This window comes from Hemicordylus capensis, chromosome 13 (assembly GCF_027244095.1).
Source record: "Hemicordylus capensis ecotype Gifberg chromosome 13, rHemCap1.1.pri, whole genome shotgun sequence".
Classification (NCBI taxonomy): domain Eukaryota; kingdom Metazoa; phylum Chordata; class Lepidosauria; order Squamata; family Cordylidae; genus Hemicordylus; species Hemicordylus capensis.
Window position 1 is genome coordinate 20,159,555 of NC_069669.1, and position 16,255 is coordinate 20,175,809.

The window sequence follows — 16,255 nt, forward strand, 5'->3', positions numbered from 1 at the left end:
CTTCTAATCTACCTTTCATATGCAACCAGGGTGGACCCTGCTTAGCTAAGGGGACAAGTCATGCTTGCTCCTACAAGACCAGCTCCCCTCTCCTTTAAAACCCTAAACCATTCCAGCCCCAATATCTTAAGGACCCAGCTGCTGCTTAGCACACCATCCTGGTGGTCGAGTCCAACCTTATCTTTAACGCACACACGAGCAAAAAAAATGGGAGCAAGCACAACTCCCAAAGTAGGGTAGGACGGATCTCCTACCCTATTCACAATCATGAGAACGGGCCCATTATAAAAAGAAGGGAAATGTTCATCATACAAGCAGTGTTCCCTGTAACAGGGATTTCCAGATGTTGTTGACTTCAGCTCCTACAATCCCCAGTCATAAACTGGGAATACTGGGAGTTGCAGTCAACAACATCTGGGAATCCCTGATACAGGGATCATTGCTTGTATAATGCACATCTCTCTCTCTCTTTCTTTCTTATTTATTTGCTATGTGCCCCACCGCCCATTGAGGTCACTTGAGGAGGTCCGTCTCCAGTTGCCGCCAACTCGTTTGGTGGCTACACAGAGACGGGCCTTCTCAGCTGCTGCCCCAAGATTGTGGAATGCTCTCCCTACGAAGATACGAGCCTCCCCATCTCTGGCAATTTTTAAGAAACTTCTGAAAACCCATCTCTTCAACCAAGCTTTCTCAGCTTTTTAAAACTTGTTTTTAATTTGTTTGGGCTATTTAATTGGTGTTTTATGATGTTTTAATTGTTAATTATTATTTTATGTCATTTTATAATTTCTGTTTTAATTGTCAATTGATTTTAATAGGTGCTTTAATGCAAACCGCCCTGAGCCTTTTGGAAGGGCAGCATAAAAATTGTAATATAAATGAATGAATGAATGAATGTGGGCCAGTTCTCACGATCATGAATAGGGTTGGAGATCTACCCATTACAAGTACACTCTTCAGAGTGTCGGCTGTGGCACCCTGTCGAGGCGACACACAAAGGCAAACCTGACTTGGCTGCTATGTTATGTGTGAAGCGCTCTTCTGATCCATCTTTGCAGTGCGGTGGGAGGGCGATGGGAGGGGGCGGGCTGGTTCTGTTTGCATAGTTAGCTATTCTTTTGCACTTTCAAAGCTCAGAGGGCGATAATCATCTCCAGTGCATTCAAAGGAAACATGTGAAAAGATTCTAATCTCTCTGTCCCCGGTTAACTGGAGCAGAGATGCCATTGTTTGTTTACCCAGGGAGGGGGCCAGAGATCCATAATCCTCCGGGATTGGTTAATGTGAACAAAGACTCCAGCACTTACTAACTATGTTACATTGATTTTGGTAAGCTACTGCTTCAATTACTCCGAAAAACCATGGCGGACATTGTTAATATGTCTCTTTTTGCTAGTAAATTACCACTCATTCTTTAGAGGCCTGGAGTTATAGCAGTCTGTGCCCGGCTGCAAAGGATGTATAAATGCATTTAAATAATTACTGACCTATTTCCATTCTTTGCATTCAGACTAAAATGCTCTCGTCGTCTTTTCTTTCCGAACAGAGCAGTACGTATTGACTGACCTTCTTTCAGGATGCTTTGGGGCAGGTTTCCCCAAAGGGAAAAAAACAAACACTAATCCATTCTAGGGAGAGTAATTCTTGAACAAAACTGCTGGGCCATTATTCACCCCAAGGTGTCTTAGGGTAAGAAAGAACAAGAAGCATAGAAATTTAGAAGGGGAAGGGACCTGGGAGGTCTTCTAATGCACCCCCCTGCTCAGTGGAGGAAACTGCTCCAGCATCCCAGACAGATGGCCACCTAGCCTCTGTTTGAAAACCTCCAGCAAAGGAGCTCTTCATGAGGCAGGCTGTTCCACTGTCTTACAGTCAGGAAATTCTCCTTGATGTCTAACCTAAATCTGCTTCCTTGCAATTTCCACCTTTTGGACCAAGTCCTGCCCTCAACAGCGACAGATAACAAGCTGCTCCTCCTTCTTTGTGAAAAATCTCCCCTTCGCCTTCTCTCCTCCAGGCTAAGCATGCCCAGAGAACCTCCAACCGCTCCTCACAGGACTTGCTTTCCAGTCTCCTCACCATCTTCTTGCCCTCCTCTGAGCCCGTTCCAGTTTACCAATGTCTTTCCCAAATGCCAGCGCCTAAATTGGACACCTCACTTCCAGTCTTCCGAATCTCTCGCCTAAATCTGCTCCTTTGTCATTTCCAGCCATGGGTTTGAGTCCTGCCCGCAGGGCGAGAGAGGACAAGCTTGCTCCTTCTATGTTTGAAGATGTTTGGAGAGATGACTGTTTCTCAAAACACCCAAAGCATTTCCCAGCAATCCGTTCTCAGTTAGTGGCCCCTGCTAACTGAGCAAAGAGGCACCTTTTTAAAGTGGTGATTCTCTTTATCTATCTATCTGTTATTTATTTAAAATATTTCTATACTGCCCAAAACTTGCATCTCTGGGCGGTTTACCATTAAAATCATTTAGAACATCAAATCAATTAACAGTTAAAATCATTTAAACCATTAAAGAAGCATTTAAAACCCAGTATTACAAATTTTAAAACTATAAATCTAATTGAAAGCCAGAGTGAATAAATGCATCTTCAGCGCCTTTTTCAAAGTTGCCAGAGATGGGGAGGCCCTTATTTCAACAGGGAGCGCATTCCAAAGTCCAGGGGCAGAAACCGAGAAGGCCCGTCTCCATGTGGCCACCGGACAAACCGGTGGCTACCGGAGACGGACCTCCATGGACGACTGCAATGGATAGTGGGGCTCATAATGAAGAAGACATTCTTTCAAATACCCAGGGCCTAAGCTGTTTAGGGCTTTAGAGGTAATAAACAACACCTTGTATTTTGCCTGGAAACATATCAGCAGCCAGGGTAGCCCTTTCAATTTAGCAGGGGGAGAGCAACTGGCCCTATCCATCCCCAGCACAGCACCCCTCCAGTCCAAACCAGAATTCATTCCCATGTGGTTTGGGCAGCACACTGAGGAATGTGTGTTGAAGGCTTTGTTTTATTTTTGCTGTTCAGACTTCCAGGATCCCGTATTCTTTCTTTCTTTCTTTCTTTCTTTCTTTCTTTCTTTCTTTCTTTCTTTCTTTCTTTCTTTCTTTCTCAACACAGTTGTATACTGCCCAAAATGCAAGTCTTTAATAGCTGCCTTACAGAGAGAAATGTAGCAACTCACGCTTCCCCTCCACCATCTCACCTCCGTGCCAAGGAAAGCATGACCTGTTACATTCCTGCACGTTGGGCAGCTATTAAGGACACAGGAGTTGTCTCTCTTTCAAAAGGAGAGAGATTTCAATGCTAGTTTCTATCAAGGTCAAAAAGACAACCTGAATACTTTCCCAAAGCAGGATGGCAAAAACTCAAGCAGAGGAACTAGAAGCAAAGGAAGCAATTCTTTGGGCTGCCAGCAAAGATAACAGTCTTGTTCAGAGCCTTACATAATTCTACATTCCAAAGTTGGGTAATCATTTGTTTTAGATTTACATTTGTGTTCTGTAATGACCGACACAGTTTTGCATAATTTTAGACATGCACAGAAGAGCCCAGTTTCTATCGGCAATTTTTGTGAGCGAGATGAATCCAATTAAGAATTGTGAGGAGATGTAAATTGGGCTTTGCTTGAAAGCAAGATGTTTACGTGAACATGATCTGTCTATGGGTTTCTTTGTTCCCTAAGCCAGTCGGCTGTTATGAAAGATGTTTGACAGAGGTCTTCTCGGTGCATGCCCAGGTTCGTCAGCTCCCTTTTGCATCAGCAGAGAATGGAATGCCGGCTTCAAAAGGTGGCAATTAAAATGAAGTCAGGGCATAGCAAAAGGCCTGGCAGGCATGAACTCTTGCCTGTGGAGAAGATGGGGAGAAGCCCCCCCCCTGCTTTCCTGGTCTCACCTGGCTTTGGCTTCCTTTCCTTGTCTCAGATCACGATGCAAGGAACCTTGCATCGTACCGATGTACCGATGCAAGGTTGTACCGATGCAACGTTGTATCGATGCAAGGTACAACCGATGCAAAGTACATACGTACCAATGCAAGGTCCATAAGAAGACTGAGACAGACCACAGGTCAGTCAATCTAGGTCGGTATTGTCTACTTTGACTGGCAGCGGCTCTCTGGGGTTTCAGCAGGAGTCTCTCCCAGCCTTACTTGGAGATGCTGCCAGGGATTGACTCTGGCATCTTACAAATATACGACGGATATTTATTTATATACCGCTTTTCAGCCAAAGTCCCCAAAGTGGTTTACACAGATATAAATAAATAAATCAAATGGCTCCCTGTCCCCAAAGGGCTCACAATCTAAAAAGACACACAAGAGAGACACCAGCAACAGCCACTGGAGGGATGTTGTGCTGGGGTTGGACAGGGCCGGTTGCTCTCCCTCTGCTCAAGTAAGAGAATCACCACTTTTTAAAAGCGCCTCTTTGCTCAGTGAGCAGGGAACTTAGTAGGGGATCATCTGTACGCCAAGCAGACACTCTGGGAATGCCCCTGGGGAGCCCCCAACAGGATGCCCCTTGGAAGGCCACAAGTAGGGCATGAAGGGACCAGCCCTCCTCTGTGGTTGCCTCTCCCAGAAAATGGTATTCAGAGGTAAATTATTTTTGGTTCTCTCAAATACTATCTGCAAGGGACACAGTCTCAAAGAGATATATCTTGCTAATATATACTGTACAAAACCTCTGAGCTGGGTCAGACCCTCCCACCATGAGATTCAGATATAGGTCTCACTTCCCCTGGTGTCATGATCCTCATCCCGAGTAGTGACTCTGACCCCGAGGAGGCAGAACCAGTCCTGGGCCCCAAACACCTGGCTGGAACCTCATGAAGCTCCAGAGCTGGAGACCCCAGGCCCAGCACCGTCAGTGCTTGAGCCCCCTGAAGCAACTCCCTCAGAACCGGAGCCACCGGAGAAGTTGATCCCTCCTATGCTAAGGCCTTCCCTGATATCTGCATGCCAGCATCAGCAACAGCTGGGCAGAATCAGATAGAGAGGAAGAGGAGGAGTGCCAGACTCCAGGCCAGAAGGCTACCCCTCTGAAGTTTCCATTCTCCGGGCAGGGAAGAAGAGCCAAGGAGGAGTAGCTTGTGCTCAGAAATATTTAAGAGCTCAGTCTCTCTCTCTCTCTCTCACTGCTGTTGGAGCCACTTCTCTCATGGAGCTGTCCATGGTGCTGAAATCTGCTTTACCTTGCCACTTTCAAGATCTTGTAGACTCTTGTTCGCAGGAGAAGGTAGGTCACCTCCCAGTGTTCCTTTCTCTTTTTCCTAATTGTGTGTGTGTTGGGTAGACATCCAAACTTCTCCCTTACACACGGTCTAACTACTACATTAATGCTGTCCCTGACCATTTTGGTGGCCAGGGCTATCACAGACACCCCATCTGAACCGGTCCCATGGCTAGATCTATCCTTTCCTATACTATTCTTTTATTCTAAAGGCTTCTACACCTCTGGCCATCATCAGTGAAGTTCATACATTCATTTTTCTGGAAGGAAAGGTGGCATATACGAAGTGGCAACCTGTTTATATTAAAATGAGAGCAATTTCATGGCAATAAGACAAGAAGATTCAGAACATTTTTGGATCACAATACCTGGTGAGATGAAAAAAGTCCTCCACAGTTTCTTGTCACGAGTAACATCCCTTATTTCTCTGGTCATGTTAACCAGTCTACCTGCAACTGGTGGTACACGACGGAAATCGAGGATTCTGGGGGGAAAAGATAGAAGACCATTATAGCCATGGCTTGCCATAGAGACAAGGGTAAACATATCAACTTATGATGCTGAGTGCTGAGCAGACGGAAAACAAACCAGAGTGAGGGTCCTTTTTCACACAACGTGTGATCCACTTGTGGAACTCTTTGCCACAGGATGTAGTGATAGCCAACAACCTGGATGGCTTTAAGAGGGGTTTGGATGACTTCATGGAGGAGAGGTCTATCAATAGCTACTAGTCGGAGGGCTGTGGGCCACCTCCAGCCTCAAAGGCAGGATGCCTCTGAGTACCAGTTGGGGAGTAATGGCAGGAGAGAGGTCAGTAATGGCAGGAGAGAAGGGGAGTAATGGCAGGAGAGAGGGCATGCCCTCAACTCCTGTCTGTGGCTTCCAGCGGCATCTGGTGGGCCACTGTGCGAAACAGGATGCTGGACTAGATCGGCCTCCTTGGACCTGATCCAGCAGGGCTGTTCTTATGTTCTTATGAGAGCTTGAAACACTGTACATCTGTACATCTGGAAGCTTGGAAAATCATATGGTTTTGAAAATTATATGATTCTGCATTCAGCCACGGGCTTATCATTTTTGGTGAGATAACTCTCTAACCTATGAGAACCTCAGCAAGCTTCCTGTTATACACCATGGTTATTTTCCAGGCCATTTCCTGGGGAATGGTCCAAATTGCAGTATCTCTGGTGGTTTATCTGAAAATTAGGTTTCTAGACTTACTATAATAAAAGGGGATTATTTTTTCTTCTTCTCAACTCTGCCTATTGAGAAGAAACTGCTTATTATTTATTGTTGTTTGATTCTGGAGCACAGGGAATCAACCTTATACCGAGTCAGACCATCTAGCTCAGTATTGTCTACACTGACTGGCAGCACCTTCATCAAGATTTCAGGCAGGGATCTTTTTGCAGATCAACCTGGAGAGACCAGGGAATGAGCCTTGGACCTTCTGCATGCAAAGCATATACTCTACCACTGAGCTATAGCTTCATCCTAAAATGAATGATAGGAAATGCCCACGGAAATGCACTGGTTCTTCCCCAATGCCTATTGGAATGTATGGACATTCTGAACGGCCGATGACCACTTGGAAATTCAATGCATTGCATGGACATTTGGTCCATCTAGCTCAGGATTGTCTACACTGACTGGCAGCGGCTCTCCAGGGTTGCAGGCAGGAGTCTCTCTCAGCTTGACCTGGAGATGCTGCCAGGGACGGAACCTTCTGCCTGCAAAGCAAATGCTCTACCACTAAGCTACAGCCCCATCCCCTAGTAGTTACCAATAGGTTGCTCTAGAGCAGTGATTCTCAAACTTGGGTCCTCAGGTGTTATTGGACAACCAAAGGCCACTGAGGCTGGGGATTATGGGAGTTGAGGTCCAATAACACCTGAGGACCCAAGTTTGAGAATCCCTGCTCTAGAGCAAGGATTCTCAACGTTGGGTCTCCAGATGTTATTGGACTCCCATAATCCCCAGCCCCAGTGGTGTTTGGTTGGGGATTATGGGAGTTGAAGTCCAATAACATCTGGAGACCCAACGTTGAGAATTCCTGCTCTAGATGGCAACTGCCATTGCATTAGGGTTGTTTGACTTTTTGTTTATTATGTGCCATTTTAGGTGCATTTTTGGATGGAACAGTGGGATGCAAATTAAGCAACAGTGACGTGATGTTTAAAAAGTAACCGTGCTACATAAAAACAAAATGCCTCAATGTAGTTCAGTTTGTGTACATCTTTTAAAAAAGCATCGCTTTCATTTTTTCCCTTACCTGTCCAGATGAAATGCTGCAATTTCAGCATTATGCCTTTCATAGTCGGAGAAATAAAAGAAATCCGGTGGTGTCTCCTGCTCTCTTGTTTGTCTGCAAAAGAAAGGGAAAGAAAGATTGCTGACTTGACATGGAACAACATCTCAAACAACGTTATTATTCCTTTGGAAGATTCCCTTACAAGAATCTCTTCATCCAGGGCTGCACAATGTTGCCCCTCCAACTATTAGTGGACTACAACTCCCATCATCCCTGGCTATTGGCCACTGTGGCTAGGGAGGATGGGTCTTGTAGTCCAAAATAATACCATATTTCCCCAAATAGAAGTTGACTCTGAATTTAAGACGGCCACCTTAAAAACAGAGATTAAATGCATCTTATACCTATTTATCCAAATGGAACAGGACTCTGAATTTAAGACATCTCCACAATTTCTCCCATCAAATGGCTTGGAAAAAAACCTAGTCTTGGATTCAGGTAAAGTCAATAGCGAACCCAAGCTGGGTAGCCTGTCTTACCGAGTTATATAGAGCATTTCAAGTGCTACAAATACAGATCACAGACATTATTCCATAAAGGCGCACAACAATCCTGTAAGGTAGATTGCTATTGTGACGCTCGTGTTGCAAAGGGGAGAATCAGTGTGGTTATTTTATTTTATTATGTTTATTTCATTATAAGCTGCTTTGGCCAGCTTCTCATGACCGCTGGCAAGGCAGTAAATTGGTAAGATATGGGGAACCGGTGTGTTGTGTGGAACTGTCAAAGTCCAGTTCCCGTGCCGCGTTACCTACATGGTCAGGCCAATGTCAAATCCTGGTTGCAGAGGTTTATTGCTTGTGTGTTGCATTTTTATGCTGCCTTTCTACCCAGGCACCCAAAGTGCTTTACAATATTAAAAACAAACAAATTACATCAGATTTATGAAGTGTCGTCTCAGGCCACTGATGGTCTTTTCAAGAGCTGAGAACAAGAGCTTGCGTGTCTCCTTTCTTGAAAGTTGGCTTGAAGTTGGTAAAATGATGGTAATACAGCACAGGAACTGGCCTTGGGCGACCTCACTCAACATGTCCGTTGGGAGTGGGCACTCCTGGTTCCCGATATTTTATTTACTTATTTATCATATTTATATATAGGTAAAGTATTTTATATACATGTTCTCAGCTTAGTGCCTTGCTAGCAGTTGTGAAAAACCACCCATTGATTGATCTATGGCGGAAAAATGGGATTAAAAATAGTTTAAAGGTGTAAAATAAAGAATAGGGATGTGTGAAACAATTTGGGGACAAAACGATTTGTCCCCAAATCTGGCCGATTCGAGTGATTTGTAGACAAAACAAATCACCTCTGTCCTCAATTTACCAGATTTGGGTACAAATCAAATCAACCCAGATTTGGACCTGAAAAATTTGGAGATTCAGACCTCCATTTTGTGCCCAAAGTGGGTTGGGTGGTAGTGCCCAATGGGTGGAAGCTACCACCCAAATTTCAAAGAAATTGGGCAAAGGGGTGATTTTAAAACAATTTTTGAATAGTGGTAGTGGGTGGCACTACCACCCACCACAACCTGCTCTGGGCCACCCTGGTGCCTCCCATGTGGAGCTATAAGGTTGCTGAAATCCCCATTATTCCCAATGGGGGAAAAGCTTAAAGACGCACCAACTTCAAAAATTCTTTTAAAAATCACCCCTTTGCCCAATTTCTTTGACATTTGGGTGGTAGCTTCCACCCATTGCGCACTACCACCCACCCCATCCTTTTGCCCCGGGACCCCTTTTTTGCCCCAAATTGATTTGGATTTGGATTCAGAAAATTTGGGTAGAAATCGAATCGGGGGTGATGGGTGGGGGCAGATTTGGGGGTGATGGGTGGGGGCAAATCAGGGGTGATTCAATTTGGGTAAAAATCGAAACAAAAAAATCTCATGGAACGGAGTTATCGTTACATCCGCAGTTGTGATCGATAGCTATCTTTATTATGGTCAAAGACCAGCAACGTATCACACAGGACAGTATGAGAAACCAAGAACAAGTATAGAGCCCATCCCATGTGGACAAGAAATATAATACAAATACAAACATGCCAATTCATAGCTTTTGCCTGAAGAAGAATCCATCTGCAGTTGTGGAAGCAGGATCGAGGGTATGCACATTCCTCTTGCCTGTGGCCTCCCCAGAGGCATCTGGTGGGCCACTATGTGAAACAGGATGCTGGACTAGATGGAGGTCCTTGGGCCTGATCCAGCAGCTCAAGCTGGTTCAGAAAACCTGATTTCCAAGCCAGTTATGTGTTCACGTACACACATGCATGAATGTGTGTGTGTGTGTGTGTGAATTGCTTCTATAAATACTGTTCTCTTCTTAATGCACACACACAGTTTAACAAGATCCATTCCATCCTTTCAAACATCTCATTAGTGACTAGCATGTCATTTTATTGAATTATTATTAAGCGCAATTATAACATTTCCCATAAGTCATCACATTTCTCGTTCAACCTGGCAGTTGCCACGCTTGGGTGTAAAACATGATATTTTTGACGTACACTCCACCGGGGTGCTTTCTCAATTTCAGGAGGAACAAAGGCCCGATAAACCACTTCCAATCATGTCCCATGTCATGCTCCACTGGTTATGAATGAGGGCAAGTGCATGAGGCCGCCAAATGTTGGCTGACATCCAGACAAACGCAGCACTAGCACAATGAACAAAGTTATGCACGTGCAAGAAGGCACTTAGCCGTGCAGATGCTTGAAGTCCTGCAGTCTCTCACACTCTCATTGCCCTTGGGCTACAAGGATAATGGAACAGGGGCAGATATGTGGGGAGGAGAGCTGGTCTGGTGGTAGCATGCATGGACTGTCCCCTTTGCTAAGCAGGGTCCACCATGGTGTACATTTGGATGGGAGACCACGTGTGAGCGTTGCAAGGTATTTCTCTTAGGGGATGGGGCCTTAGCTCAGGAGAACATCTGCTTGCACGCAGACGGTTCCAGGTTCACACCTTGGCAGCATCTCCAGGTAGGGCTGGGAGAGACTCCTGCCGGAAACCTTGGAGAGCCGCTGCCAGTCAGTGTAGGCAATATTGAGCGAGATGAACCAAGGGTCTGACTCAGGCAGCTTCCTATGTTCCTTAAGGCCACATTATTGAAGGTAACATAGGAAGCTGCCACATACCGAGTCAAACCATTGCTCTATCTAGCTCAGTATTGTCTTCACAGACTGGCAGCGGCTTCTCCAAGGTTGCAGGCAGGAGTCTCTCTCAGCCCTATCTTGGAGATGCTGCCAGGGAGGGAACTTGGAACCTCCTAGATGCTCTTCCCTAGATGTTCTTCTCCATCCCCTAAGGGGAATATCTTCCAGTGCTCACACTTCTAGTCTCCCTTTCAAAGGCAACCAGGGTGGACCCTGCTTAGCTAGAGGGACGTCATGCTTGCTACCACTAGACCAGCTCTCTTCTCCAAAGCTCTGATATGGTAGTATATGCAATATTTACTTAATTAAGATTGAATTCAGATTGACATACCACCTCCCCGACAAAGCATGACAATGATCATGAAAAACAATTCATCTCAATGTAACTAAAAATGAAATAAATATGTTGAAATTGGGAGCATCCCCTCCCATTGATGTATTGATGATCCATGCCCAGGTGTGTTTGAACAAGCTGCCTAACCTGAGAGGAAGCGATCATTTCAGAATTACCCTTGCAATGAAAAACCATTGTTTTTCAACCGCTGTGGGTGTGTGTTCAAAAAAAAAACAAAACAAAAAACTCTGTGAAGATTCTCTGACAAAAGATGCTTATCCAATGGAATACTTCACAGAACTTACTGGATGTTACTGATAAGCTTCCCAAAATCTGGCTAATTAACTAATCAATAGCGCCTTTAATCTCCCGCCGAGTGGAAACGTACTGCAGCGATTCCGCGACAAGGAGAATCGTGATCCCGAAATGAAATCTTGAAGGAGGGGGCAGATCCTAATCAGGAGAGCAAAGCTATCTACCCAAACCGTCATTGTTCCTCGCTGCTGCCTGTCTCACAGACGGGGCGGTCATGATGTCTCCACAGGAGCAATACATTTGCAGAAGACTCACTTCTCTATTCGCTCCCTGCAGTTCCAAAGCAACAGCAGAGACAGCAATGACGGGTTTTGCAAGGAGTGCAATGCCGACTAATTACGAATGCTAAGATTATTCTGTGCTCCTCATGAGAACGCAAGGAAAGCCCTGCAGGGTGGCCACTAGCTTGGACGGCTTGAAAAGGGGCTTAGACAAATTCACAGAGAACAGGCCTCTCAGTGGCTACTAGTCTGGTGGCTGTGGGCCACCTCCAGCCTCGGAGGCAAGGTACCTCTGAATCCCAGTTGCAGGGAGTAGCAGCAGGAGAGAGGGCAGGCCCGCACCAGGGACGGAGCCACCACTGAGCAGATGGGTTCAAAGAACCCGGGCCGCACCTTGCGCAAGGGCTGTGCGACCCTGTTTTTGAGCTAAATCGGCCAGCACTGCATTCTCAGTGCGTCCGGAGCAAGTCCCCTGCCTTTTAAAGGCAGGGAGAGTGGCTCCTGGCCGTGCTGGCCAATCGAACTCCCAAACGGGGACACGCAGCCCTGTTTGGAAGCTAAACCACACCCCAGCATCTGATGCTGATTCCCTGCCGGCTCCAGATTGGCTCGTTTCCATTCAAATCTTGTGTTGCCAGGGGTGACTGGCCCTGCATTGGCTAGGGGAAGGGTCAAAGAAGGGACAAGGGTGGGGGGAGTTCGAAGGAGGGATTTTCCAATGAACTTAAGGAGGCAGCTAGTCACCATTCTGCCTTCCTGCCTTGTGGGAGGAGGGGGGGGAGAAAGAGAGCACCAGAAGAGCTTTGCCTTGCCTTGCCTTGCCTTGCCTTGCCTTGCCTTGCCTTGCCTGCTGCCTGGAGTGGATTCTCTGCTTTTTGTTCCTGCTCTCCTGACTGAGGAAAAGAAAGGGAATTTTTTTCCCACCTCCTTCCTGCTGCTGAGAGAATCACTGCCTGCGCGAATCGATTTGGGTGCAAAACGATTTGTACCCGAATCTACCGGTTTCAGGTGATTTGTGGACCAAACAAATCGCCCCTGTGCTAGTCGGCCGGATTTGGACCCCAAACAAATCAGGGGTGATTCGATTCGGGTACAAATCAAATTTTAAAAAATTGACTCGTGAACATCCCTAGCTGCCAGTCAGTGTAGACCAGGGATTCTCAAACTTGGGTCCTCAGGTGTTATTGGACTTCAACTCCCATAATCCCCAGCGTCAGTGGCCGTTGGTTGGGGATTATGGGAGTTGAAGTCCAATAACACCTGAGGACCCAAGTTTGAGAATCACTGGTGTAGACAATACTGAGCTAAATGGACCAAGGGTCTGACTCAGTATATGTCCCTTACTGGTCACCACGCCTAGCCTCCTGCATTTCACTGCATTGAATATCAGTGAGTTTTTCTCTCTCCCTGTCCAAGGAGTCTTTTTCTTCCCCTGTGTGAATTTTTTTTCCAATTCCTTATGGATTTTCCCCCATAGCAGCTGATGAGGAGGCTGTCGATTTCTTGACGCCTATTTCCCCCTCCTCTAACGTCGATCCAAATCATGAAATAGCACAACTGAGATGGCTCCAAGATAATCCCAAACTCCTGCTGCGAAGTGAAAGAGGCAGTTGGTCGACAAAGGAAATGCCTCCGAGATGGAGGCTGTTGTCCTTGCATGGAGCTTGCTACAATGTGCACACATAGCAGTATTGCTGGGGAGGGTTTCCCTAACACCACTTGGCATGCATTTTAGTGGCTTAGTGAATCCTTAAGGAAGATGAACGGCACTTGCTGGGCGAATGCATTGAAATGCGGGTAGCAGAAATATCCGGCACCTATTCTGAGTGCCTCTGGAATCCTGGTGGTTGATCTCTGTGGTGTCGTTAGGGCTTCCTTCTACGCACGCCGTTTCTAAGTATAGGACGTTGCTCAGAAAACGAGTAGCTGGTTCAAGAAGAAGGTTGAGCCCTATGAATTAGCCACGACAGATGTCAAACCCACGTTGAAGAGCTACCATCACCCACAGAGCAAATATATACTAATTAACCATTTGCAAAATGGACTTCGAGTCTATGTTGAAGATCCACCATCACCCACAAAGCAAAAACCTACAAATCAATCCTTTGCAGAAAGGACAATGAGTTCACACTGTGGAATCACCATCACCCACATATTAAAGACCTACAAATTAACCATTTGCAGGACAGATGTTAGGTCCATGTAGAAGATCCATCACCCAGAGAGCAAAGACCTACGAATTAACCATTTGCAGGATGAAGATCAGGCCCATGTTGAAGATCCACCAGCATCCACAAAGCACAGACCTACAATTTAACCATTTGCAGGATGGACTCCAGGTCCACGTTGTGGATCCACCATCATCCACAGAACAAAAACCTACAAATCAGAACAGCCATCGGGTCCTTGTTGAAGATCCACCATCACCCACAGAGCAAAGAACTATGAATTAACCATTTGCAGAACGGACTCCAGATCCATGCAGAAGCTCCACCACGACCCACCGAACAAGTGTAAGGAAAGTGAAATGTGGCCAGCTGTCCGATAGCTTTAAAAAGCATATTTTGAGGACATGATATGCCAAGCAACCCAGCTGTCTCCATTCCAAGCTTGAGGATCTCGTTGGCAAAGAATGACAGAATATTAGAACTGGAAGGAGCCTTGGGGGTCTGCTAGTCCACCACAATGCTCAGGGCAGGATTCTGTTACAGCTTCCTTGACAAATGGCTGCCCATCCTCTGTCTGAACACTTCTAAAGGAGACCCCACCACTACAGGGGGCAAGCTGTTCCACTCTTTCACCATTTAGCTCAGTATTGTCCACAATGACTGGTAGCGGCTCTCCAAGGTTTCAGGCAAGAGTCTCTCCCAGCCCTACCTGGAGATGCTGCCAGGGATTGAACCGGGGACCTTCTGCATGCAAGGCAGATGCTCCACCCTTGAGCTATGGCCCAATCCTCATAAGAAGAACTTAGAAAGCTGCCTTATTCCGAGTCAGACCATACGTCTCCACCTCCATAAATGGTTTTACATCAATAGAGTTTCCCCCACAAGTGATCGGGGCGGGGGGAAGATGACGGCTGAATGACTCTGAGCTCTGCCTTAGGGAAGAATTTGTGGGGCTTTGCGTATCTCCACTCACTTTCCGTACGAAGACTTCCAATATGGAGGTTTCCGTCATATCAACATCTATTTAAATTGAACTGATAAATTGAAAGCCAGATGATGAGCCCACCAAATCATCTTGAAAGCGGCCAAGAGCCTTCCTATAAATCGTTCCCCAGTGAGCCATTTCCAATGAATATTGCTTTTTCTCAATATAAAATGGAAATTCTGCTGACTCCAACATCACCCAAATAGGCTTCCGGAGCGACCACAGTCCAGGATTCAGCTTGGCAGAAAATTTATTGACAGACCAAGATTCATTAAAAAAATAAAAAAAACACCCAACAACCCCCCCCCAGCTTTTATTTGCTCCAACAGACATGATGTTCAAGTAGAATGGCAAAAGCTGCCTGAAGGAATTAAAGCAAAACACTTCCCTGAATATTAGGGTAGTTAGAGCTAAATCAATGGTTATAATCCACCCAGTAGTTATTTTCTCAAAGTTCCACTGAGATAAATGGGAACTAGTATGAACCTACAATAAAATGTTGCAGTATATCCCAGTTCTGGGGGAAAAATGAATATTGTGAGTTTATTGTGTAATTGTGTGTGTGTGCATGCACACATACAATGATCTGCAGATTAAGAGGCTCAGTGTGCAATTTTCCCCTCTGTTCCTCAGGAGAGTTCACACACTCTGTTTTTGTGTTTCAGAGCATGAACCCTCCTTCCCCTACACACAACGAGCTTAAATGTGTCAAACCCCTCCACCCTCAGAAACACAAAGGTGTGAAATGGCTGCTGAGGAGTTTTCAACCCCTTTCCCCTTCAGAAGCAGAAGGGATTGTGAGCAGTGTTCCCTCTAACAGGGATTGCCAGATGTTATTGACTACAACTCCAGAATACCCAGCTGCAAAGGCTTTTGCGTGGGGATTATGGGAGTTGTAGTCAACAATATCTGGCAAGCCCTGTTAGCGGGAACGCTGGTTGTGACTGTCTTCAGGGAGTATTCTTCAGGCAGAGAAATTTCCAGCTCTTTTCTTTTTCAAGTCCCCTCCCCTTCCTGTCTATGAGTTCTATTAGCTCCACCCATCTGGTTGTCTGTTAAGCGACCTCTGAATCTGCAAACATTCTGCTCCATTGGGTAGTTTGGGGAGTTTTTTTGGTCAGATTTTTGTGAAACCGACATCTTTAAGAGTTACCCTGAGTTTGCCAGTATCTCCCTCTCACCCACAGGTGCTCAAATTATACATCCATAAAGAGCATAACTATTCCAGATTTTGGGGAAATAGATAACTAATGCTATGCTCTATGCTAATAGACTCTAATATAACTCTATGCTAATAGAGCTAGCATAGCTAACTCAATGGGGACAATCCACCCAGTAGTTCTTTTCCATAAGCTCCACTGAAATAATGGAATCACAGACCAGAAAAACAGTTTCTGAAGTTTGGGGAAATGTCTGCATTTCCAGGGGAAAAACCCTATAAATATATAGGTAAATATATACCTATAACCTGAAGTGGGGTAGCCCAGTAAGAAATTTACCACTTTTTGCCATCTGCAGTCAGCATCAATTGAGTCT

At 45.7% G+C, this 16,255-nt stretch overlaps 1 protein-coding gene across 2 annotated transcripts in view; it reads right to left on the reverse strand.

Moving 5' to 3' along the window:
• The window catches only part of FAM20C (FAM20C golgi associated secretory pathway kinase), a 95,847-nt gene that overhangs the window by 12,668 nt on the left and 66,924 nt on the right, over positions 1-16,255 (reverse strand). For both annotated transcript variants that reach the window (XM_053276440.1, XM_053276441.1), the window contains exons 4-5: positions 7,505-7,597; positions 5,601-5,716 (exon numbers count right to left, since the gene is read on the reverse strand). In XM_053276440.1, coding sequence (XP_053132415.1) covers positions 5,601-5,716; positions 7,505-7,597 — 209 coding nt within the window. The remainder of the gene's footprint in view (positions 1-5,600; positions 5,717-7,504; positions 7,598-16,255) is intronic.